The sequence below is a fragment of the Calidris pugnax genome, unplaced genomic scaffold, assembly GCF_001431845.1.
Source record: "Calidris pugnax isolate Ruff unplaced genomic scaffold, ASM143184v1 scaffold273, whole genome shotgun sequence".
Taxonomy (NCBI): Eukaryota; Metazoa; Chordata; class Aves; order Charadriiformes; family Scolopacidae; genus Calidris; species Calidris pugnax.
The window spans coordinates 5,390,278-5,417,082 of NW_015094508.1; the positions used below are offsets into that span (position 1 = coordinate 5,390,278).

Consider the following 26,805-nt stretch of genomic DNA (forward strand, 5'->3'; position numbering starts at 1 on the left):
CATTGTTTCTAGTGTGAGAGCAGGGCGGGGGGGGGGGGGGGGGGAATCAATCAAACAAAAAATATTTATTTGGAAATATTTATTTGGCAGAGACGAAATTACATGAACTTAAAATGCCAAAGTGATTTTTAGATACAAGGTTGAAAATGTTGGTATGTACTGGATGTGAAGTTTGCTACGCAAAAGTAAAGCACAAGCAGGAGAGAAGTAAAAGTATGTTTACACAGTCTAGCAATTAGTGACCATCTTAACAGTGACTTGATAAGCATTTGATAGTTAGTGTTAAACTTTTAATGGAAACAGGCCTTTTCATTTGGAAATTTATTCTCCAAATCTATTTTCATTGTATCACAGTTACTCTTGGATTGGTTGCTGTGTGCAGTCATGGGTAGCCAATTACTGAGCTGTGCATAAAACTAATTCACAAAAGGGAAGAGAGTAGGAGTCACAAGGAAGTATAAATGTGTAGGCTTGCCAGTATGTTAACAACCTTGAAAGCATGAGGGCATTTGCTCTAGTCATCTGTGGCAGCTGCCACAGTTGTCTAGGGACGGGAAAAAAAAAAGTTCAAATAATCCTTTTCATGCAAAGCTATAATCAGTCAGCTGTCTGGGAAGGATCAGCAGTCCACTGGCCAAAACAGAGACTTTTACCTGTGCTTCATCAGCCTTTTCTGCTAAAAAAGGCTTAAGTGTGGCTCCGGACATGTATCTTACATGAGCTATTTAGAGTCTGTTTTGTTCATGCAGATTTTGACTATTTTTTTTTTTTTCCTTTTCCAGTTCTGCTATATTCATGTGATGTTACTGAAGGTTGCTTATGTCCTAGTCATAGGATTTCTAATAGAGCTTTTGTTGATGTTACTAGGGAGGAAAAAAAAATAAAAGTTTTCTGTTGCAGTAAATAGTAAATAGTCCCTGTCTTCACTAGGCAAATTTCTTTCCTTTACCACTCAATCCATTTCCATATTCTTAAACTCACGTGGATGTCTTTGAACCTAAGGTTAGTGTGGCTTGAGTTTATTTTGTAGATACATCAGTGTGTTGTACATGAACTTTCCTCCAGGTAACAGGTCCACCTATCTTGTACAGTAAGAAAAGAAAAAATCAAGTAGTGAATTCTAGTGGTAAGTGATAACTTTTCCCCTTAAATCCATCCTCTTAGTATAGCAAACAGATTAATATAAAATTTCTTGATTGCTTGTATTGCTCAGATTTTGTTGCCTTTTATTTCTAGTGTGGCAGAGAACTGGAAATTATCCAAGATGATGCAGAAATAAGATGCTCTTGCATATTTCTAAACACCCACAAACAAAATAAAAATATTATTAAAGCAGCTGTGATCATATTCTTAGCAGTCTTGCTAGTTAATATAGTAAACTCTTTGAAGATGTCCCAAGCATGTTCTGAGAATTCTGCTGTTCTGATTCTTAGTCCCTTTGGAAAAAGGATTCTGTAACATCTCATCCCCTGTGAGACCTTGTCTGAAGGGTGACTAAAGTCCCAAGTCAAAGTCCTGTGTGCTGAACTTAATTATTGTTCTCCCTAGTGAATGATGTAAGCCAGTTCTTAAAAAAAAGTGCTGAAGACATGACATTAAAGCTTTAGTATAAGGAGTGCTCTAACAGTTCTGTAGCTGCTCTAAGACTTGCGTGGGATGTGAATACCAATGGGATTTTTTTTTCTGTCTATCTGTAGGACCACCTAATCTGGCGCATAAGATTTTTCCCTGATAGTTGTATTGTGCAATATATACTCTCCCATCCATGACTTTCATTAAAGTTACAACTGTTTAGTTCATTTTGTGTTTGTTATTGTCGTTAATGCCTGCATAATCTCTATAACCTGCTTGCTGTTTAGGAGACCAGCTAGCAGCATTAGAATGTATGTGTGTGTTTTATGGAGATTTTGCTAGCAATGACTACTAAGTCCACTGGGCATTTTATCTTTAGGTTACCTTTGGAGACTCACTATGTAATCCTTTACATCTGAAGAATGTGTACTTTTGTAGTATCTGGAGACTTCCTATGCTGTGATAGAATCATATTGTATTAGATGTAGACAAAAAACCGAACCAAAACAATTTTTTTCCTTTAGGGAATCTAGATTAATTTCTTATAGCCATGAATTAACATGAATTTTAAAAATGAAGTAGCACCCAGCTGCTGAAGAATTTTTCATGTATTCTGCAAATAGTAGTATCTTTGTAACAGCTTCCCTTAGCTGAATTAACTTCTTATGCTACTATATACAAAATATAGTAATAAAAGGATTTGCTGAATAACTTTTATTTTACAAAATGCATGCAAGTAAAGCCCTTGATAGATGTTTTAAGATGGAATTTCAGTCCAACCCTTTGATGTAGTTGATATGATATTGTTTCCTGTGAATTACATGAATCACAGCAATTTTAAACTTTTTTTTTATAGCCCTACCTGAACCCATCCTTCCATCCCTCCAAAAAAATTACCCAGTAAGTGTTTCTTATGAATTTACTACATCATATATGTGTATGAAGCCGCTTCTCTAAAATACATGAACTCTTAAATATTTCTAATGGATTAAGTTAAACACAGCCTGTAAGCCTGGTCATTGATACACTAAAGTAAGCGTGAAAATGGTTATTTGCTGCTTTTTATCATTTCTTTAGCGAAAGCAGTCTGTTATATATAAGAAGATTTCACACGCAGTTGGAAATGAGTGCTAATGAGAGCTGCTGACCTAATTCTCTTTATGCTGGCCTGAAAATATCCTTGTGTCATCTGTAACTTTCTGATTCTTATTTCTTAATACGTTAAGCAGTGTGTTTTCCATCCAGCTATGGTGTTTCAGCTTCCCACAGCTGCTGAGTTGCTTGATATTTCTGGGTGCAGAGAGTGAATGGTGTATGTTTACTAAGGAGACTTTTAAGACTTTATAAAATTGGGCTTCAGTCCAACAGGAAAGTGACTTTTGGGGGCTTTGCTGTTATGTCCAGATCATACTCTGTTAATTTTCAGAGAACTCTGTGAAACAGTATACTTTGATCCTCTGCAGAATTAGAACTGTAATTAGTGAGACTTAGTCTAAGGAAGATTACTTAGAAATAAGAGCTAGCCTCCTAAATATTTGTCTGGGGACAAAGGAGCTATTGCTGAATAGTTCTATGCTATAACTTATTCACAGAAACTCCTCAATTCTTTCCTCCCTACCTTTCCTCTTACATGTCACTTAAAATTTTTCTTTATTCATAGTTGCTATGGTTGTCCCTTTCTATGTATTTTTTTTACTATTGCTGATAATTGTGCTGAGATAGTATTAGCCGTTCTTTCTTTTGCATTTCCCATAATGCTGAAGGGGGAATGTTTGATGGCACTGCAGATCCAGGAGAAAATGCCATGGTGTCAGCCATTTTGGGTAATTAGCATAATCAAGGTGCAGAAGAAAGCTCTGAGCCACAGTACACTGCAGTTTTATTTCTATTTTGTAAACGTGCTTAGGTATACCTGTCCTAAATTATTATGGTCTTTACTTTTTTCTCTGATTCTTTACTGTACTGTATACTTTCTAATTTCTTCATTGTTAGTGCTAATTATGTTTGCTTAACACTCACATGCTGTAGCATTTTAAGTTTTGAGTAGCATGTAATTTAAAGAAAAGAGCTGGAAGGATTGGTAACGACTCCTTTGATATTTATATATTTTTTATATTTTATGTAACAATTATATTTGTAGTGCTTGAACTTTGTAAAGGCCTTCAGAGGACTATACAAATACTAGTGGCTTAAATGATTAAAGTGAAAGTACCTTAAGCTGAAAAATCTAATGACTTTGTGCTAAATGCAAGTTTTTACCTTGTGTAGTGTGAAAGTGGTAAATTACTTGCAGGTTCCTGGGGCTCTAGAACACTGCTATAAGAATAATGTTTTTTATCCTGTTTCAGTGTAGATTTTTTGTTGTTGTCAGTTATCTTGCCTTTGGAGGATGGACTAAATATTGTAGGATTGCTAATAACATAAAAAGAATATTTTATACATGCTTACTATAAAACCAAATCAAAACTACGGATTAGGATTTTAAAAAGTAATGCTAGAAGTTTTCAAATATATTTTTTGTCTACTGTATCCATTAGAAATATAACTGTTTAAAAATTGTGAAAGTTATAATTTCTGAATTGTGATCTTGCAAAGAAATTTAAAATTAAAATAAGGAATACACCAAAACAATTCTGGTCTTTTAACTTGAAGTAATAATTACAAAGCATGGGCAGATGTCAGTATCCAGAGAAACCGTATGTTTTTCTTGTAGCTGGTGAAAGCTGTGTCTCCATCCTAGCACTACACATAAACACTTCTTCGTCCCTTCTGAAACAAACCACCCTAACTGCAATCTGTTTTTTACAAATTCAAGTCTGCAACTCTTTATGCAACCTGAAAATATTTCTGTGCTTTGAAAGAAACTGCTTGTTTTAAATTGTAGGCTCTGTGTAAAAGAGACCTGCTTACCTTGAGTGAGAAACCAAAGGCAGATTCCCTGACTTACAGTGTCCCTACTGTAGATTAGAAGGGTGAGTCCTGAAATGCCACCAAATCTGCCCACCTGAGCATTCTATTGCTGTGAGGGAGCCTCCACCTGGCACCAAGCTGTTGTGTTTTGCAGCCCCTGGTTTAGAGGAAGTATTGGACCATGTCAGATGTGGGACTGGATTCTGGGGCTTCCTGCCCCCCAGCCAGATGGGCTGGCTGAGAGTAGCCCACAAAATGTGTTGATCAATTCTGAAGCCTATATAGAACTTGCTTCCAAGTCAGGAGTTTTACAGACAAGCTCTGGAGCACTGTGGTGTTTGAGGCCATTATGGCTTCTGCTTGTTTTGCCTGTGTGTTTGCCAGAGGTGAGCAGCAGGGAATGTGTGCCCAAATCTCCAATGTTCCAGAGCAGCCTGGCATATTAGCTTAAATCCAGACGGAAGTGGGTCTCAACTGATGCTCTGGGTTGTGAACCTTATGACCTCTAGCATGAGCACAGTTTTGTTTTTGCCGTCTCAGCTTCACAGGCAGTCACATCTTGCAAATGGTGGGACAGAAGATGGGATGGTGTGATGGCTCCTTCATGCATGGGAGTGTGTCCTTGGACAGACATGATTTGCTTCACTCTTTGAGTTAGTTGCACATTTTAAAAGTATAAACATGAGTTAAATGTTCATTTGTAAGACTGGGGAGGCTATTTTATGTGTGCAAATATAGATACCTATCAAAAATGATGGGATCCTATGCTAATGTTACCACTGTAAACTTTTTTTGAAGGAATAATTTTGTACATTGAGTTAAACACATTATACATCAAGATACTCAAATGCAAAGATTTTTTTGATGTACACTTGTGTTCCTTTCCAGTGTGTAAGGTGGAATGAGAATATGTGTAAGCATGTAGCTTGAACATGAAGCATGTTGCTGAATTCTAGTGTTTCCTTGAGAAACCAGCCAACCCAGAGATCTCAGTAAAAAAAAAAAAAGGCAAAAAAAATACTTGGGAGTATTTTGAAATAATGGATAGCTCATTTATATTTGTTGCTTAATCAGATCCTGAATTTCTGTGCCATTTCTTAAGATGGCTTCATGCCATCTTAAGAAACGGCAAGCAAATTAGGGACTAGTTTTAAAAGAAGCTGCCACAGCAAGTTAAGAAGGGAACTCTTACAGGGAAGGCCTACTTGAAACTAAGCTAGGAATGCTATGTAATTCTGTTTTATTAGCAACATCCCTTATGTGCAGAATCTATAAGCTGTATATATTCTTTTCTTCCAGAAGTAGTTTCAGTCATGCTTTCCCTTTTGTAATACTTAGTTGTCTTTTTAAGAGTCCTTTTCATAGTGGTATAACCCCTAAAATACAGGGAGATGGGAATTATTTATGTTGTCTCTTAAAATAGGTGCTTGGGTTTAGGGTTGAGTTAGCTGCTATAGACTGTAACTTGCATTTTTACATTTATATAGAATAATATGTGGGGGGTTTTTGCCTCTCTGATTAAAGAAAACTTTGATTTGCCTAACTTTTGTGAGGCAAGTGTATTTAATACATATGGTAAAACTCGGAACTGCAGGTTTCATTAAATTGAAGTTGCTTTTGAAAAATAAAAATAAAAGTTTAAGCATCATAATTTTAGATTGCAGGATTGAAGAGTTTTAATCCTAATTGCAAAATGAAGATTTAAAAAATTGGCTTCCAGTGCAGGTTAGGAATATTATCTCTTCTGCCATGGGTGGGAATCTTTGGAATGTGGTTCATTTCCTGCTCCTCAAATTAGGAGACTTTCAGTTTAATCACTGCTGCTTACATGACTTTTGATCAGTTGTAAACTCAGTGAAGAAAAAGAGAAACTAAATATCCTGAAAAGTGCCTTCATCTGGACTATGGTTCTATCATAATCACCCTTTTTAAAGTACAGATTTGCAATTTTAAACCTCTGCAATGTCTTGTAACTTCCTATTTCATTAACTGCTAACAAGTCTTACTGAAAAAATAGCTTTGGATAAAGCAGTATTTTATAGGCTTTTGCTTTTCCATTTTTTCTGGGTATAAGCATACATATGCAGGGAAACCTTTTTTTTTCCAAAAGTTTTATTACAACTGTATTTGATATATTGCCTCTTGCTAGTAGTATAACTGTTGATTTATTTTTTCTTATTGATGATGCACAGACATTAATAAAAAGTAATTAATTGTGATCAAAATGTACTTAAGGTCAAGATTGATAGGAAAAAGCAACATCCTTTCTAACCTTGTAATAGTACTAAAGAAAATAGCTTATTTATAATCCTGAAAAATAATATTCCAATGTCTAACCTTTTAGCTGCTCAGTATGCAACCTCACTGTGGTGGTAGATTTTTCTTGCCGTTGAGAAGTTCTCAGGCATTTGAACATTCAAAGCATTTGAAAAAAAAAAGGGTCATGTTCTCCTTTTCAAAAATGCTTGCTGCCTCCAAACATTTACTTATTAGTCTTAGGAGACATCTGTTGTAGTAATTTCATTGCATTTCTGGAGGTCACCAGCCCTTGTTCTCATTCCTTCCCTACTCACTCTCCCTTCTCAACCCCACTCCTACCTCCACCCCGGTGTCCATTTCCTCATGAGCTGTTACAGTGCTAATACTAAATTCATTTGTTGTGAGCCTTCTACAGTTTTCTCTGGGAATGGGCAAGGAGTGACTTTCACTCTAGTACCTGCCTGATTACCTTTGGGGTTAAAACTGTATGGCATAAGAACAGCTGTTCCCCTTTTTAGATCTTTATGTGCTGCACATCTGCTTTTTCTGTCTGTCTGTCTCCATGTTTTTGGTGTGTTCTGTTAGATTGTAAGCTGTTAGATTCTGAGCTCTGCTAGCTATATATTTAATTAATTGTGATGTTAATATATGCAAAGTTATATCATGTGAGAACAAGACCTGAATTTTTTCATAGCTGGAAGGTGTTGTGTAAGGTTCCAGCAAGTTTTGATAGATTTGGCAAAAGAGGACAGGAGTCCCAAACTTTCCAGTCTTGCTGGTCTGATCGCTGATCATACTATTCTCAGAGGAAGCACTGTCAGCTGTGAACATGGAAATAGTACTACAGTCTACGGTGCTTCCAGTGGTATTCAAGTACTGTAAAGTTTGAGTCATGCCTGATACTACTCTTTAAAATAACAAAGGAGTGGGAGGGGAGACACAGTAATGACTGAACAGGTACCTAAATTTACATAGATACATTTCTTTATGTGAATGTAGAACTTGCTTTTGTTTATCTTGGGTTCATTTTCCTTAAAATACACAACATTGCTGTAAAATGTAGTACCCTGGTGTTACCAGTTTTTAAAAATTGTTTCTCTAGCAAGAGAAGATACTTACCCCAGTCTCTCAGAGGAACCTAAAGGATGAGATGGACACCCAAACTGTATAACATATATAAAACCATGTTGATTTAGTCTTGTGTAGATTCCTTTTTAAACTGGAAATAGTGACTTTTGTTTGTAGCAAACCTGACTTTTTCTTCCCTGCCTTTTTCCTTCCACTGCAAAGAAAGGCAATCTTCAGCTTAGATGCTGCATTCTGTGTATTCATGCTTTTTCTATAACTTTTTATTATTATTATTATTCTTTCAGATAGGTTGGTTATAGGGGATGCTGCTGCAGTCTTTGAACTCATTATGCAGGAGGATGCAGGTTCATGTTAGAGCCACTGGGCTTCATATGCAATTTAAACTCCGTGCTGTGGGAAAAATAAGTCAGGCCATCCTTTTGGGTTGTTTCTACACCGCAGTTACGGGAACTTGGCAATAAGTGCATTAGCTTCACCTACCCTGTCTCAGTTCAGCTGCAGGCAACTCAGTGCAGGCTGCCTTACTCAGCTTCTGCTCATGTGGTTTTACTAGCACGTAAAGGCAAGTCCAGCTCAGAGATTATCCATGTTGAATTTCTTTAGCAAACAGAAGGCAAGGGATAGTCTCAGATGTTCCTGAGCAAGATGATTCTACCTGAGCTCAGGGGGAGTAACTAGTAACCAACAGAGGAGCAAAAGAGAAACAGTCCTTTGCTTGTAAGTTGTCCTTGAACCTCTAATAGGCAAATGATAGGTGGCTTTTTTATTGTGAAAAATATATGCACCTAGATTAAGGCTCTCTCTGTGTGTGTATATACATGGTCTCTGATTTTATTTTGACAGGAATGTTTTGATCCTACTATGCAGCTGCATCTTGTTCATCGTGTTCCACGTACTATTCCTCCTTATCTCTCAAAAAATGGATCAAGCCTTGGAGATTTGCTAATAGGCTTTTTCAAGTACTATGCCACAGAATTTGAGTAAGTAATAAGCTCATCTTAGTGTTTTAGAACACGCAAAACTTTGATTCCTTCTGTTCAGTATATCAGCACTTAACATGCTAATGGGAATGCTGATAAAGACATCTTTTGTTTAGCCAAGCATCCTATCCTGTAAAACAGCTGCCAGAAGTTAGAGAGCCTTGTCCTTTAAAAATAGCTGAATTTTGTTCTATTACACTATTCTAAAACCGCATATCCATGTGTGAGAAAACTGCATATCCGTGGTTGTAGTTTAAGGTATTGACCTAGTGAAGAATTCTCCTGTATATAGCAGGTTCACCAACCTTGCTGGTTTGGTAGAATCTGTGTTTAATTTTACAATCTGGACTTTTTTGTAGAAGAGGAGATGCTGAAGTTGTGAGGGCACCTGAGAAAACTGTAGATGATGAACATTTTGCCAAATTGTCACTTGCGAATTTCTTATAAGAACTGTCCATATCATATAGAACTATCTATCATATAGAATTGTCCATATAGAGTATCAAATGGTTATATTTCAGTAAGCTTAAGGATTTTCTAAATAACTTGTTGCTGAGGCAGTTGGTTCATACATGTTGCTTTCCTGTGTATGTGCACCATATTCGTTTCCCAGAAGGAGAACAAAATATGTAACTGCTGGCTATTCATTATAATTTTTGAAGTATTCCATCTTTTACTTCAATGTAAGAAATGAACAATAATGAAATCCTTGTAAGAAAACATCGCTGGGGAACATGTAAGCTAAATCCATATGGTCTGTGGGAATTAATGAACTAATTACATTTTGTGCATACTTAAACCTGATTCTGAGTGATTTTCACGTAAAGGATTTCCCTTCAGTGATCTCTGCAGATCAGGAAATGCTCTTTTTGTCCTAAAAATTTCTCCTGAGTTTTTCCTGTCCTTTCAGCTGGCAAGGTGCTGTTTGCTAAACAGGGAAATTAGAAGACATTGGCTGGGCATATCCTCAAATTCCTGATTATGTGGGACACTAGATGCATCCTCTACTACTTGTCTGTATAATGAGCTGTTAATCTTCTCATATATGAAAGTAAATATCTTTTCCCTTAAGTAAAAAGTTTCTGGTTTGCCTGTGCAAACTAGTAGAGAGGATCTTGTCCAAATGCAGGAAAAATATCTAATTAGACTTTCCCGGTTTGCATACTTGTGAACATAGTTAAGAGCAGATTTCTGCATAAGTCAATAGCTGGTCTAGGATTTTTTTTTTTTTTTTGCCTGCTATTAGACATGAAGGGTATACTAAGAAGTATGAAGACTGCAATATCAGTACTTGAACTGAGGGTAATCCTTGAATATTATTTTTCGTGATGATCATAGATGACGAAAGACTGTTACCTAAATTTTATCATAGAGGCACAGGGGAGCTTCTGCTTAAAACAAAGCTTGAAAAAGAGGACAATGAAGATAGGATAGTTGCTGACATCAGGGGAAGAAAAGATTTTTAGAAAACAACCAAGCAAAAAAAGAACACCAGGCTTGTTTTTCTAGTGTTAAGTATTTAAACATTTGACTGGTGATGTTCTGTTTTTTTAAAAAAAAGAAAAAACAACAACAACAAAAAAAACCCCAAACCACAAAAAAACCTTCAACACCACCAAAAAAAACACCACACCAAAAAAATTGTAAAAACAACCATTAGAATTCCTGTATATGAGTATGTTACATAGCTGAGAAGTTATATCAAGAAATGATGCACCTAATTCAGCAGTCTATATTATTTTTAATTCTCTCTGCTACAGAAATAAAGCTTAGTCAAGTGTAGTGTTTACTTGACTGTTCATCCCTGACAACTATAAATCCTGTTGGGAAGGAGGAGGGTGTATGTCTTGAAAATACTGCAATTTCATATAGTTTCATAAAAACTGGTAATTGACTGGAGAAGAGAAATCCAAATTAATGCCCATGCTGGGGAAAAGGTGGGCAGAACATAATGTGTAAACATTTTTGCATGTGTGTGGTAGCCAGCTGATGAGAACGAGTACAGTGTCATGCTATCCACAGTATCTGTTATTTTGCTTTAAGGTTGCTGATGGAAACAACACTCTGGGTGGGAATGAGGATAAGAGTTAAATACACGCAACACAGGGCTCTCTTAAGTCCTGCCTTTCATGGAAGAACTAATATTTTACTCCTTAATGTGTTGATTGTTTTCACTGCTGTAATCAATATTTTTTTTCCGTGTTTGCTTTACCTGTAGAACATTTACTAGTCTTTATATGCATAGAAATTTTGAGATGGTATTTCAAACACTGTCACTATTAAGTCAGGTCACGTTTAAATGACTGTACTGTGCTGGTGAACTTTCACTAGTGAAACTAATGCATTTGATTAAAAGATGATTACTAAAGAAAGTACTACTTCAGTTTTCATAGAAGTGACTTCTGTAGATTTCTGTTGATGGATTAGGACACGGAAGCACCAGGTTTGATACACAGGATCTGTTTTGCTGAAAGAACAGCACGCAGTTAAGAATGATCAGACCATGTGTGAAGATCACCGTTTTGGACAGAATGAGTCATTGACGCCACCTGCCTGGAATGCTTAACTGATCGACTATGTTACTTGTATTGGTCAGGAAGATGAAGGGCAGATGGAGATACGTTGTGTAAAACTTCCCCCTCAGTCCAGCAAAGGCCAGTAGGTATTTCAGTTAAACTCTATATTTTATTTTACTTGATGTAGTGAATAGTATTTAAAGGCAGGGTGAGCCCAAAGACTAGGGCACAAAGGAAGAAACAGGAACAGCACGAAAGAAGAAACAGGAACCTTGCAACTGCACAGCCATGAATAAGTTTATCTCCTTGTGCTGTGTTCTTTTCCCTTATGCTTTTAATCTGTTTAGTCTATTTAGACTGTAAGATCTTACAGAAAATTGCTGGTTACCATGTGTTTATACAGTGCACATTCCACAGTCCTACTCTGGGATTTTTGGTGTGTCCGTAGGAAGTAATTTTTATCCCACTTCACAGGTTACTGGCGATGTGATTTGGAAATTGCTACATACATTGGATTTACACAATACATATGGCAAAGCTTGATTTGCTGACATGATTGTATAATCAGCTTGCCCTAAGAGTTCACGTCTGCGTAATGTTTTGCATGAGACAGTTGGCTAAAAGTATGCTTATAGCTCCATTTTAAGTTAAAGTATTTCAAACCATCAAAGGTCTGCTGATCATAGAGTGAATGTGGCCAAGTGAAAAATGTATAGAGGTGTTCTCAAAAGAAAGCATTTGGAAACTTGTCCATGTTTACCAGGCCCTCTGGAAAGAGTGTCTGATTTCATTTCTGCAGCTGTGAGTGAAGGCAGCAGGTTTTCACTTGGCTGTCTCTGTACAAAGCGAGACCTTGAAGCATGGCCTTGCTCCCCTGAAGCTACTGGTAGGGAACCTAAAGACTGTCCTTTAGGACTGCACTCTCTTAAATTTATTGTTTCAAGTTACTTGACAGTTGTTTACGATCATTCACTGATTAAGTTGTATTTGGTGGACATGATAAAAGATTGATTACATTATGGCAAAATACAAATTACAGTTGCTCACAGCTCTCTTCAGGGTAGAATTGCTCAGGAAATAAAGGGATCATTTTTAATTAGTATATTGAATTAAATATGCTTGCAATTTGTATGCATCTTAGTGTGTTTGTGCAAGTGGCTTTGGCTTATAAGAACGCTCTGGAAAAAATAAGCCTTTTAATCTATTCGTAGAGTATTCATACACACTCAGACCTGGAAATGCCCGGTCTTTTTCTTTCAAATTCTTGCCTTCTCCGTGAGAAGCACAGACCTAATGTGGGCAGTGACACCAGAAATAACTGATAATTGAAATAGCTATTTAAATGGTTATTGTTAGCTTATAGATTGAACGTGTGTATACAGAGAATATTTGCCTTGGGTTGACAATAATGAAGTTTCTGTGTGCGAGCCAAAATGGTTAAAATTGATGCACAAATCATTTGGCATTGGTAATTCATTTCTAATTCAGGCTGATTTTGGTATCGAGACAGAGCAGGTAAAGATTTAATGAGACCATTAGGTAAAATAGTTGTTTTCAAGTTTAAATTAAAAGCTGTTTAAATAGCTAGAAAAGTCACCTTTTTTGTTGCTTTTGTTGCTAAACCAGTGTATTATAAACACATTTATTTTTTGCTGAGGAATCTAGCCAAGTATAACCTAGAAAAAGAAGGTCAAGAGAAGAATTATGTTTGAAGTGAAACAATAGTGCCTGGTTTACCCAAACACGGATCAAATACTTTGTTCCATGATTTATTTTTTTCCCCCCCCGACCTAGTTCTCTCTGATTTTTAAATCAGTTTTTAGAAAAAGCATAAGAACTATCAGCTTCTTCTGCTCATGACCAATGTTCTGGAGCTGCAGTTTAAGTTTCTTTGATGCTCTAGTCTCGTATTTTTTCTTTTTTGTCTTTTTGTGGAGTTGTTGGGTTTTTTTGAGTGATTCGTCTGAATTTCTTGATAAGCTTGTGATGGTAGTTTATTAAAAAGACATGATAGGAAAGTATTTGGTGTTTCACGCTATCTCTAGTTCTTGTAAAAGTAGTCTGTTATGGGAATTGAGAAGAGTGATGGGTTAGAATGAATGGAAATTATAATCACCTATTTTTCTAAAGAATATATCACAAGAAATCTAAATATACGCAGTAGTGAGTGAACAAGTAACCTGAGGTATCCTAAACTATGCTTCATATGCTTTGTCCCCCACCATTTTGAAATAGGTCCTATTCCTATTCTTAAATAGAAGAATAATGTATGTGTTCCACAGAATTACAGTTATTCAAACATCTGACTTTGGTAAGTGGTTTTAGTCATGAGTTATATCCAAGATAATTTGCAGAATTACAGGCACAGATTTTTAGCTGGTGTAAACTGTCTTATCACCACTGACTTAATGGAGTTATGACAGCTGATCTGTGGCCTAGGGAGCACGGAGTTCTTCCAGATTTAACTGATGAATTATAACTGTATTTTGATTTACAGTTGATATTTACAGATTTACTGCAGGTGGCTGATGCACCCAGCCAAGCTCCTCTCTCTTTGCATTATGTCAAAAGATTGATTCAGTCAGGAGCTCGCGTCAGGTGTGCATAACACCAGTAGAGCTAGCAGCACGCTGCCCAGCTGTTTCTAAGCCCCATTTAGTCAGGGCATATGGTGACGTGTTGTCGGTGATCCAGGCGTTTCGCTGCTGTGGTGGTTCCCTGGTTTAGTTCAGAGCATCTGAAAACTGGCTGGGTAGGTAAGAACATAAAACTGTGAGTGGTTGCTTTGGATTGCATTCCGTTTCGCAGATGGTTGTGCCAGGCATCATAAAGATCATAAAGATGCTTGGCACATGGTAAAGATTGCCCTATAAACTGCCTGCTGTTGCTGTTTCAGTGTGGTCATTTCCTATGGCTTTGTTGTTTTAAAGTTGTGTGCAGAAAGCAGTAGGATATCTTCAAACGCATATTTGAGTTGTTGTTCTGTTGTTATACTTGTAGGAGATGTAAAATTCAGCATATATGAAGAGTTAGTGCTTTCTAATAACAGCTTCCTTACACCAGGAATGCTGACCTGCAAGCAAGCTATCATTGTATATCTTTATATATATTGTTGAATGTTTTTTTTAATGGACTGCAGTGTGTGACTTCTTCTGCACTTAAATTCCTTATGTTGTTTTTCTCCCCACAGAAAATTCTAAAAGATAGAACTAAGGCTATAATTTCTTAGAAATTATAATTTAGAAATAAATGTCGGTGTCTGTATTTGAGTTGACGTTGTTTTTGAAAAAAATTACTCTGTCATGAATGTAAGTTACTGATGGATACCCGTAATATTCTGTTTTGCAGTCGTTTTTGTAAATAAACTTGTATTTGTGGAGAATTTTTCCTGCTTCCTACCCATCATTCCTTACTCTTATATCGTGAATTTTAGAGATTAGACTGTTACACTAAATTACTCATTATTATAAAGGGCTGTGTTATCCGGGCTTATGACATTGCAATTTAACAATTTTTTAATGTAAACTGATATTAATTTAGAATCAAGAGCTAAAAGTTCTACAAATTGTTTTTCTCTTCCCTAGTTGGAGCCACCAAATGATTTCAGTTCGTGAAGCCAAAGCTATTCCAAGACCTGATGGTACTGAATGGAGAAACAAATTTATTTGTGTAGAAGGTAAAATGTAAAGCTGCATTATAATTTTTAACTGTTAAGACACCAAATACATAGATCTGTCAATTAGCCATTACCTTGGTTGTGTTTTAATAATGCAGATGTGTAATATATTTATGTAGAAAATTAAGTTTAACCAGTGTAAATAGTCCTGGAAACAGTCCTGCCAAAAACATTTGAGAAGGAAGCTTTAAGTTCTGCAGTGTTTAAAAATAGTTCCCCTGACCTTTTCTTCAAGAGCACTCATTGCCCTGTTACTTTTGGAACAGGGATTAGAACTTTGACAAGGAATGGCCTTTATGACAGTAGTGTGTGTTTTCCTGCTCCGCAGAATTAGTCGTCAGTTTTGCCAAGACTGAGCTTCTGAAAAAACTCAGCGGGCACATACTCAGATTCCTCTCTAAGAATATTCTTTGTTCTAGAAATGTTCTGGCATCCCAAGTCCTAGCAGCGACTAGATTATGTGTATATCAGTCCCCTTGTGGCTACTATTTTTGGCTCACTTGTGTGTGTACAGTTCCTGCCAAGGTTGTATGATCCCCTCCAGAACTGGAGGGTAAGCCCAGGCTGAGGGCAAGTCTCAGCCTTCTCAGTGCAGGTGGAACTGGGCAATAGCACTAGACGGGGAACCTGCTTGTGATGCCTTTCCACTGCCATGGGAAATATATGTGGAGAAGATGAGTAGCTAGGATGCGTAGGAGATGAAGCTTGGACCAGGGAAAGAGAAGATAACAGGCCAAGATAAGGATTGAGATGTTAGGAGAATGCAAAAAGAAGTAAGGAAGGGACTGAGAGGTGCGGTGTAGCTGGAAACTGTTAATACAAAGAGATAAGAAAGGGAAGTGAGAATCAGAGTGCAGCAGGTGGAGGGGAATTGATTGGACAAGGGACCTGGGATAAGAAACCAAAGTGGAATGAGAGTAGAATTAGAGGTAGCTGGTATATGACACTGGGGTGAAGAGGGAAGGTTTGAAATGGGAGAGGTGGCCTGGGCCCCAGCTGTAAATAAATGGAGGCTATTAGGATATCAAGGGCTGAAGTCTTAGGATAAAAAAAGGAATAGAACTTGGACAGGAGCCAAATGGTATGGAAAGAGTTATTAGAGGCTGGGAAGACTTTGCTGGGGGGGAGAAGAGGGATAAGGCAGAAGTCCTGTGCCTGGAACAGACATTCCTCAGGACTGCTGGGGGTGTGAGTGCACCCACACGTGCGTGCGTGTAAGTGTGCGTGTACCTTCCTGCATCTGCGCTGCTCTGTGCAGAGAGTGGTTACCTGCTAGGTGGGAGGTGATGTGGCCTGCAGCTCTCCAACTTGGCCGTAATCATATGTGCATCAGTGCAAAGCCACATGATCGGATTCCTGTTCTTTATTTGACTTTTGGGGGGGGGGAGGGGAATCAACTACCAGTCATAGGGGGGAAAAATACGCTGAAAGACGGCTGCATGCTTGACTCTGCAGTCTCAGAGCAGAGAAATGTGAGAATTAGAGTATCTGCACAGCTGAAATGATTTGGGATAGCACAGTGCAGGCCTTGCCAAGGCTCTGGTCTGAATGTGGGAGGTGGGAATGCTGGGCAGCTGTGTCTGCTGCTGTCACATGAAGCTGAGCCCACTCTGTGGCAGGGCAGGGGGGGATGCGGAGGGGGGACGACTGTGTGTTTCAAGCTCTCAATTTTTTTATGACATTACCAAATGGTTGAGTAATTAGGCTTGCTTTCTGTCAGGTTGGAAAATAAAATATCAGCAAACAAAATAGGCATTCTAGAATTTGTATTAGATGGGCCTGATTACATACAGCTTTTCCTTAAGAGTGCATCTTGCATTTGTACTGTTAAAGCAAAATTATCTATAGGTGACGCATCTCATTCTTTAATGTTACAATGTGCTTCATGACTGTATTAAGAGCCTCACACACCCAGTTTTTGCATCTAAGTTGGAAGGGAAAAATTACATTTCCTATTTCAACTCAAAGTAGGCTTCATGTTTTTAACAGCTGTTAAATTGAACAAGTTTAACAAAGTATGTAGATAAACTTTTGTGTACTTTGGTAAGATGCTTTGGAAAGCTAGCTGAACATGTCAACAAATTCTGGTTTCCAAGTCTTTGTCAGATTTTCCAGTTAACGGACTAAAATTTCAGTTATTGGTATTATTGCATGTATTTTTTAATATTTTAAATTTATTTGTTGATAGATTACACGAGTCTATGCCTGCAAGTTGACATAATTCTGCATGAAGCACTGTACTCAGGCTTGCTCAAAGAAAAAATTGTGTTCCATCTTAATTTTTATTGGCCTTAAGACTGATTCTCACTTGTATTTCTGCTGTTAGAGAAACAAATATAGTAGAGATGCTCTTTTCAGACAGTTTAAAATCTGGCAGGTGATTCTCATTATGGGGATACAAAGAACACTGCTTTTAGGTAATATTTGTGAACATCACTAATCAGAAATTCTAAATTGCTAGCGACTGCTCTGGTTTCATTCACTCTCCTTTGGAAAAAGACACAGTTTGGAAAAGGTAGAAACGTGGTGATTTTGTGAGACAATTAAATTGATAGTCATTTACGGAAACAGGTCCAGAAGCTGTCTAAGCTGCACCTGATTCATGTTTCTACTTTAAAATCTTTCAGATTCATGTGTTAAAAATAATTTCTCAGGGCTTGATTGCAGCAGTTTTGAAGTTTTATGATTTCTTGTATTTTCATTTGAAAAGATGATCCCCTTTAGTCTTTCCTTCAAGCATCAGTGTTGAAGTTGTATTACCTTTTTCTTTTAATATTCTTATCTCTCTATGTGAAGAAAATAACATGATGGACTCTGTCTAAATGGTTAGAAAATGTAGTGGTGTAAATAGTAGCTGATTGCAAAATTATTCTTGCTGCACTACAGGGAATGAGTTTGTCTTTTGACAGTCAGTAAATATGCAGGAAGAATAAAAAGAAGATGTGAGTCAGCTTTTGTGACTAGAGTACCTTTTTCCTGCTGACAGTTTCAGAAGATTGTACAGTTTTGCTCCTATTGCTTTAAAAAATATATCTCATGATTCAACACAAAGTACATAAAGGTACTAGCATTAAAGAGGCAGCATCATATTCAGGACACACAAAAGAGGTACGGTACTGCTTCACATGGTAAGGGACATGGAATTCTTAGTGGCACTAGGCCACTGTGTCAATTTATGTGACTGACTTCAGAGGACTATATACCTTTTTTATTTGATTGCTAGTTTTTTGTTCCAATCTAAATGTATGACGCATTCTAAAGTAAAATAAATCTTCCTGTAAACATGCACTGAAAACTTGATAGATAGTTTGAAGATAAACCCTTTAGAAACCTACCAAATATAACATTCATTGCATGAAACTATTTCTTTGTGAATTTAAATAGCTTGCAGAAGTAAAAACCCAGTGCTATGGAATATGTTCCAAATTTGTCCTAGTCTCCATAATGGCATAAGCCCTTCTGATATCTGTTCATTGCTTTATTTTACTATATGTCCCTATCTGAATAAAAGCAATTAATAACCAACAAATAAAAAAGCTACTCAATCTAGCAAATACTTTTGTGGTTTTGTGGCCCTTAAGGACTTTCATACATTCTGATAGTGTGAAATATACCGTGTTACTTAAGCAGTTCTCTAGTAAGGCAAAAAGATTATAAAATCTGTCTCATAGTGCATTGCATAGTCTCTGCATCATTATTTGTTAGTATCCATTGTTTTAATGCTGGCAACCCTATCAGCAGCGGGGAGTACTTTTTTTAATCCTTCAATAAAATAAAAAGTTCCAAAGTATTAATTAAGTTAGCAAAAACAAAGGGAAAACATCACATAAATTTGTAGTCTGTTAGAAGGTGGAAGACCCAGATTGTTAATTTATGAATAGATATTGTAGAATAGGTATGAACTGATAAAATAAATTGTTATAGCAGTGGATACATCTTATATAAAAAGTTATAGTAAATATTTTACTATACTTTTATTTCACTGAGAAGCTGCTGAGTGCGATTAAAGTGAACACTCTAAAAGAGGGACAAGTGTAGGAAGTTTCAAAACATTTTAATATGCAAAACCGTATTCTAATAGGTCATCACAGACTATTAAGCTGTATCAAATAATTACTGATACACAAGTTCAGCACAATCATGCTGTGCTTCAATAGATATAATAACCTGCCTTTATTATGTATTACATAATACTGGACCATTCCAGGTTTGGGGCTTCTGGGGTTTTTTTTTTGAATGAATGTTATGTAGAAATAAAGATTGAGAAGGAAAGTAGAATCAGCCACTCAAAACAGCCTTGGGAAACAATGGTATGTTGACTCTTCTGGGTTTTGTCTGATGACTTGCTCAGTGAAGGCAGCCTAGCTCTAGGTTTTTTTAATGCTTTTAATGTTTGTGTTTGATCTTGCAGAGCCCTTTGATGGGACAAACACTGCTAGAGCTGTACATGAAAAACAGAAGTTTGATAGGATCAGAAGTGAAATTCTGCAGGTAAAAAGTACATTTAATCTAATTTTTCCAGTCACTTTGGTTTTCACGATAGTTGTACAAATGCTAGTCATTGAACCAGCCTGTTTCTCATGTTTGTGTTATGAATATTTTTATGCTTTGTACTATATAAATAATAGAAATGTATTTTTTTAAAAAAATTGTGGACAATTATTTACTAAGAGTAATTAAGTCTAATTATTTAGTAAGAGTAATTGATGTCTGCCATTAAGCATCAGGCTTAAGTTGAAAGCCAGCAGTGTGCCCAGGTGGCCAAGAAGGCCAATGGTATCCTGGCCTGTATCAGGAACAGTGTGGTGAGTAGGACCTGAGAGGAGATTGTCCCCCTGTACTCGGCCCTGGTGAGGCCCCACCTCAAGTACTGTGTCCAGTTTTGGGCTCCCTACCACAAAAAAGACATTGAGGTGCTGGAGCGGGTCCAGAGAAGGGCAATGAAGCTGGTGAGGGGTCTGGAGAGTAAATCTTATGAGGAGAGGCTGAGGGAGCTGTTCATCCTGGAGAAGAGGAGGCTGAGGGGAGACCTTATGGCGCTCTATAACTACCTGAAGGGGGGGTGTAGAGAGATGGGGGTCGGTCTTGTCTCCCAAGTCACAGGAGACAGGACAAGCGGAAACGGCCTCAAGTTGCACCAGGAGAGGTTTAGATTGGATATTGGGAAAAATTTGTTCACAGAAAGGGTTATTAAGCATTGGAACAGGCTGCCCAGGGAAGTGGTTGAGGTACATCCCTGGAGGTGTTCAAAAGACAGGTTGACATGGTCCTCAGGAATATGGTTTAGTAATTTTTTTATTGCTTATTTCTTATTTTATTTCTTGTCAGGCTTAGGTTGATGGTTGGACTAGATGATCCTTAAGGTCCCTTCCAACCTAGATGATTCTATGATTCTATGAAATGGGTACTTGAAATAGTAAACCCTTTGTCTTAGATTTTCTTGTGCATGTAAAATTCTAATGATAGTTAATAGCTTTAGAATTACAACTTTTATCTTCATTCATTATTTCTTCTTACATGAATTTGGCTAGTAATAAACAATGTTTTATACTTGTTCCTATCCTTTTTTATAAATATCGCCACCGATTGTTTTCTGCTGGTTTTTGACAACTGACTTAAATTGGTACTTTTCTTTAGGGACACCACACTCATAATTTTAGAACATAAGGAGTTCAAACTGGAGCTTTCACTCTTCCAGCCAGTGGAGAAGGCAAGGGCACTTTGAAGCAAGCAAAGATTTAGGCGTTGGTACCAGCTCTCTGTTATGCTTGTCTCCTATCACAGGCATTCCATTTGGAATTGCAGCTCAAATTCTAGTTTCCTGAGATCTCTGACTGTTCATAATGTAATTATCGCTAGGGATTAGTGCACAGAAGCGGCTTCCAGCTTAAACCAGTTAGACACCCCTATTGTGCTGTCATCAGAGGCTCCTGTTTACTCCAGTTAATCAATTCCCTAAATATCTAGAGGTCCTCTCCAGCAAAAAAGGAAATCAATGCCAGATACTTGTAATAAAACAAATGCTACAAGGTGTGGCCTTAGTGAGAAAAGTAAAACTTTTTTTGCTTTGCAGTTCTGTTCAGAAACGTCAGTTTCCTTCTCTTTAAGCATGCTAGCATACAAAATACTGAGCTGTTTTCCTAATTTTACATAAAATATTTGATTTGGTGGATCTGCTAAAGCAGTGGTTTACAAAATAGTCTAGGCTCTGTCACTGTTCTGTGAAATCAGAGTGAGCTTCTCTTTTCAGAGTTTTCAATTAAAAAGCCTGTATGGTTTTCTGAAAAATGTAAAAGCAGTTTGATCCTCGCTGACTGGAAGCCTATATCCTAGAGTGTTTTGGCCCTGTAAAAATTTCCTCTTTACTAGGAACCATAAGGAATGACAGTTGCTTAAAACCGCAAGTACTTATTAATATAATGCACTTTTTTTTTTTTTTAAGAAGTCTAAGGAATCTGTTTGTCTCATTGCCTCTGAGAGATTATTCTTCCTGTGATTTTCATTACACATTGCAGTTTAAATGAATACTGTGTAAAGACAGAAGGGTCACTGCAGTTATTTGCAGGTTCATGGCCTAACAGATATGACAGATGTGTCCTGGAATTCACACTAGAATACAGATGAAAATTGAAATAACCTATTTTAAAGACACAGTTAAGTTCTGGAAATGTCAGAGTATAACATCTTATATCAGGAACTCTGACGTGAATTTCAACCAATTATTTTGCAGTCAGAATATCAATGTAATGCTTAAAGAATGTTAATATCTCAGTCTCCGCAAATCCACTGTCTTCTTGAAAGGTTGTACCTTCCTTAATATTTCATTGCATTTTGTGTACCTTTTGGGTTTTTTCTTCCCTTAATAAAACAAAACAAAACAAAACAAACTCCCTTCAAGAGGGGAAAAATATTGACCTTGTTTTTGTGGGTCTGTGAGGCTTACTGCTGACAATGGTATCTAAGTATTAATGCCAAAAATATTTAGCCTGTTAAAACTTTGTACGTTTTTTCCCCAGACTTGGAGGATATTAGGAGACAAGAAAGATCTGAACTATGTATTACCTTTAAGAGCAGTCATACAGAAAAGATAACCAACTTCTTTCACTTTCTTCTTCCTGGATCCTGCTGAAATAAAGAAGAGTATCAAAATCAAGAAGCAGTTACCACATGTTTTTTAATGATACGTTTTTCTCTGTAAACTTTTGTTAAGGAAATGTTTATAAGAAAGATTGCATATTTTATTATTGAAATTTGTTAATATAGCTGTTCATTCAAATATATCTTTTCTGAAAGTGCTTGCATTGTTGACTTATAGAAGAAACTGAAACAGCAAACCACAAGAATAAATCCATTTTAAGGAAAATATGGGGATATAGTGACTTGTTGTTTCCAGTATCTGTGTAATCATTAATTCAGACACATTTATAAAGACGTTCAGAGGCAAATAATGTGCACGTCTGTCTATATCCTTAAAATATTGCTCATAGTACCCACTTCTTGATGAACAGCCAGCCTCTGTTTTACATCTGCTTAATTGCATTAAGCACTTTTGCTCAACTGGGCACTTTCCAGTTTTATTTCCCTTTTACATGGAACAACAAGCAACAGTTTATGAAAATTAAGATAGATTATGGTTGGTAGTGTTCTAGATATCAAGAATTGTAATCAAAACTGGAATTTTCAAGCAACAGGTCTACTGCAAAGATGATGAAATAAAAAAGGACAAATCAATATACATAAATGCTTCATATTTATATGGAGTAAGCAAGATCCTTCTTAGTGCTTCCTTTTACATATTTGCAGTAGTAGTGATGTCTTCTTTGGGGAAAAAAAAAAGGGGAGGGGAGGGGATGGTGAAAAAAAAAAAAAGGGAAAAAGCCCCACACCCCAACCCTACCACTGCTACAACAATAGGCTGGACTTCTGTTTTAATTATGTGTAAATATTTGTAAATGGCTCAGCTACTGTAAATTAAATTTATAAAAGTAACCTTGAAAATTTTAGCTGTTCCAAAACTAGAGTTGTGAACCCTCTTTAGACCTGCTGTAGCACAATTTGTGCCTCTCCTAAATTTGTTATTGAAGACCAATTCATTGTTAGAACTGTACTTACCATTAATGTCAAATTCATATTCTCATTTTTTTAAGTTTCATATTTTGTATGGTGTCCGATGGAATAAAGTTTGTATATGGAAGATACACCTTATTTTTTGGTTTATGTTACTTTGTGCTGCATATTTAAAATATAATTAAATAGTGAAGGAAATGGCCTGTAAGGATAAGTCCCCTGTTGCAAGTCATAAACTTCTATATGGCTATTCTCCGTGGCATCTGTGTACAGGTAAAAGTTTCAACTACTGGCATTTCTATCAAGATTGTGAAAACCCTTCTAACTGTGTAAAATAACAAGCATTAACTCTTCTCAGGCAAACTCCAGAAACTGTAAACTGTTTGCCTGCTGCGAGGTTACTTACTATGTGCTTCATCATGATCTAGTCTGTGTAAGATTTTGGCTTGCTTCTTAAAACAACACCCTTCTGCAATCTGAACAGTCCTGCAGTTTTAATCTGACTCCAGCAATCCACTAAAATGTTCTTCCTTCATGCCTGTGTTCCCTGTCACTGCCCTTCCTCTTTGTGAGATGGGAGGCTTGGTCTCAGAGAAACACTCGCTTTGACCTGCTTTATGTAAGACGGAAGCACAACTTTGTAATACAGGATGATGCCTGGATCCAAAGATGCCTTACAAGACCCAGATGGATTCCAAGGAGAGAGGAGGTCTCCTCTTTATTAAAAAAGGTGCTGGCTATCTGGAAAATGTAAAACTTTCCCAACACTGGATGTGAGGCACAAAACTTTATGCATGTCTATCTCTTAAGAGTTTGCATTGCATCACCTAAGGTGTCAACATATCTCACACCTTAAATTACTGCTTTCTGTTCAAACTGCTTCAGTTAAAACAGTTGTGGTACCTCTGTGCAACTCTGTAAAAATTGACCCACCAACTCAGTGGTCTTCTTAATACAATCCAAGATCTCTAACCACAGTGGCCCTGTTTCTTTCAAAAGAATGTTTTTGCATTTTAATATTTTTTTTTTCTCAAGCTTATGTGTTTCTGATAAGCTACATTTATAACCAGAAAGTGTAGATGGTAGTTTTCCCCAGCTGTTTGGGGATGAGCCTGTCTGTGGCATCCTCTCTGGGAGTGGGGAGCTCCCCGGTGGTTTCCTGTGGCGGCAGAGCGAGGTGGTGTGACTTGGTTCAGCTCACAGCCAAAGCAGCCGGTGGGTAATCCGGGGGGAGCAGGGGATGTGGCAGTGCCCTCGCATACAGAAAAATAATCTGAGAGGTTTGGAAAACAAATTTCACCAGATGTCACATTGTATTATTCCCCAGTCAAGGCAAACAAGAGTAGCACCGTCTTCCACGCAAGTGCCAGGCCGCTGGGACGACGCTGAGCAAACATAATGGTATTTGTTAAATGGTGGGCTGCAACTTTCATCAGAAAACTTCAGATAAAATACCAGAGAATAAATGGTTTGGGGACAGTCAGTAGGAGCTGAACTTTAAAAAACTTTTGATCAAGTTCTGCATAGTCTGAAGTTGTCCAGACTTTTAATGATCTGGATTTTCATCTACTCTGGGCAGGTATCCAGACCAAGACATCCGCTAATGTCTATCATAAATCTTAATGCAAGCATGAAATTTTCCCTTCCCAACTTCAAAATAAAAGCCTATCCCTTGGTATACACCCCAGAAGGAATAATTTTTTTCTGGGAGACCTTTGATATGGTGTTTTTCACAGCTGACTAAGGCTTCAGCGTGTGTGCAAGATGCGAACTTCTCTGAGGCTTCTCACTGGCTTGAAATAAAGATGCTATAGTTGAGCTCTGTTTGTTACTTTACGGCCAGTTTTGGTTACTCGTTTTGGCACTGGGTTTGCTGTCAGTTCTCACCTTATACAATGTCAGAAACTGCTAGTATCTCTTCTAGGATTTTAGGAACTCAGTCTTCTAGCAGCGTGTTTCATTACCAGGCCCAGAGGGACATGGGAGGACCAAACGTTAGCGAGAGCTTCCTGTTCAGTAACGGCAGTCCCAGAACTGCATAGGCTGTGTACAGTGAAACTTGAAGTTTCTCCTCCAGCTCTCTTGCTCTCACTTCTCCCAAAATGTGATTGTGCAAGTGTAGTCTCTGTGCCTTAAGGTGCTCTGACAGTATGGCAGGTTATTTTTAAGAAATCCCTTAGAAAGAATTCAATGTAAACAAATTTTAAGGCTCGAAGGGAGGTATGGTTATTTGGAAGAAACGAGCAGCCACAATAAAAGGATGCAAGATGATTTGCAGATAACCCGAAGCTAGTGCTTGTGAATACCATCCCAAATTCTTATTTGGAACTAATGCTTTACTTGAACTTGGGTCACTGGACTCTATTCCCAGTATATTTGTTGTTAAATTTAAGTCCATCTGAGAATGTCACTCTTGATTTAATGGGCTCTGCTTGCTCTGCATTCTCTCACCTGTCTTTTATAGTGTTTGTTTTTGTTAGGTTTGTCCTGATTTCTTTAATCCTTGTGTGTTTTAATATAAATCTTGCCCTTGTTGATTTTACAGGGTATGATACATGTAGGAAGTGCATGAAAGAATATGCTATTTTGGTCAACTTACAGGTCAAATTAAATTGTGAGAAGTACAAATAGGTCTGGAAATAATTGGAAGGCGTTCTGGTAAAAGGGTACTCACTGTGCTGAAGTCTGAATCAAAACTCATACAATATATGTGTACTTTGTATATAAGCATTTCTAGAAGATTGTAAAGCTCTGGTCTTCCAAGTGTAAAGAACGTGAAGTCCTCCCTCTTAAGTTTCATTGTGCTGGGTACACCGTCTCTGTGCTTATGATAAAATCTGGACTTTAAGTTGGTACCAGTTTCACGTATGCTTCTTTGAGTAATTACATTTTGCCCTTGTAAATTGTGTACCTCAGTGCGTAGGTCAAGAGAGCAGACAGGTTCTATCTGTACGTACTGCTTAGGAAGTGTTTTACTTCAAGTGAATCTGTCAGTAGAGTTTTAATACAGCATCGTAGAGAGAGCTTGTACTCAGAAATACCTGCTTGGCTGTTTCTGTACTTAGAAGGAAGAGTCTGTTGACTGGTTTATAACCAGCTATTTAATTGAAGAAAAAAAAAAAGAAGAAAAAAATTTTGAGGGGGGGATTAGACTTATACTGTGTATACCATGTTTTATACCTGAAGTAACTTGGAAGTTCTTTATTTAGAATCAAATCGGTGCTGCTCAGTCTCTTCTGAAAAATAATTTTAAATACAGCCATTACTTTGGCTAGCAAAGTTTGGAAGTATTTCCATTTTGTCTGTGAAAAGCACTGCACTTTGTGAGAAATGCAGAATAGTAAAGGGCAAATGAGGCTTAATCAAAACTACATGGTAATGTAGTTTGCTTTAAATGAAAACTGGTTGAAGTCCACACAAAGGCAAAATTTGAAATGTCCTGTGATTTAGCACAGATTTTGGCGGTTCAAATGTATTTTCTGTGTGGTGTTAAAAACTACAGTGCATCTGATACCATTTATGTTACGGTATGGATTATTAAAGGCGTGTGTCCAAGGCTCATCCACTACTAATTGTATTTGACCTCTCTAACTCACATTTGAGGCACTCTGAGCCTGCTCAGGGGTGGAACTTGCTTTTGAATGTGCTAAATGCACCTTCTTTTTAGGGGGTGGGGGCCCACAAGAACACTCTCCTTCCCCTGCACGCGTGCCTCTCACCCCAAATTCTCAAGAGG

At 37.4% G+C, this 26,805-nt stretch overlaps 1 protein-coding gene across 1 annotated transcript in view; it reads left to right on the forward strand.

Moving 5' to 3' along the window:
* Window positions 1–23,200, forward strand: part of PAPD4 (PAP associated domain containing 4) — a 48,366-nt gene extending 25,166 nt beyond the window's left edge. The window contains exons 11-15 of the mRNA XM_014965057.1: window positions 2,429–2,472; window positions 8,674–8,810; window positions 14,911–15,002; window positions 19,414–19,493; window positions 22,019–23,200. Coding sequence (XP_014820543.1) covers window positions 2,429–2,472; window positions 8,674–8,810; window positions 14,911–15,002; window positions 19,414–19,493; window positions 22,019–22,093 — 428 coding nt within the window. The 3' untranslated portion in view covers window positions 22,094–23,200. The remainder of the gene's footprint in view (window positions 1–2,428; window positions 2,473–8,673; window positions 8,811–14,910; window positions 15,003–19,413; window positions 19,494–22,018) is intronic.
* The last annotated feature ends 3,605 nt before the right edge of the window (window positions 23,201–26,805 follow it).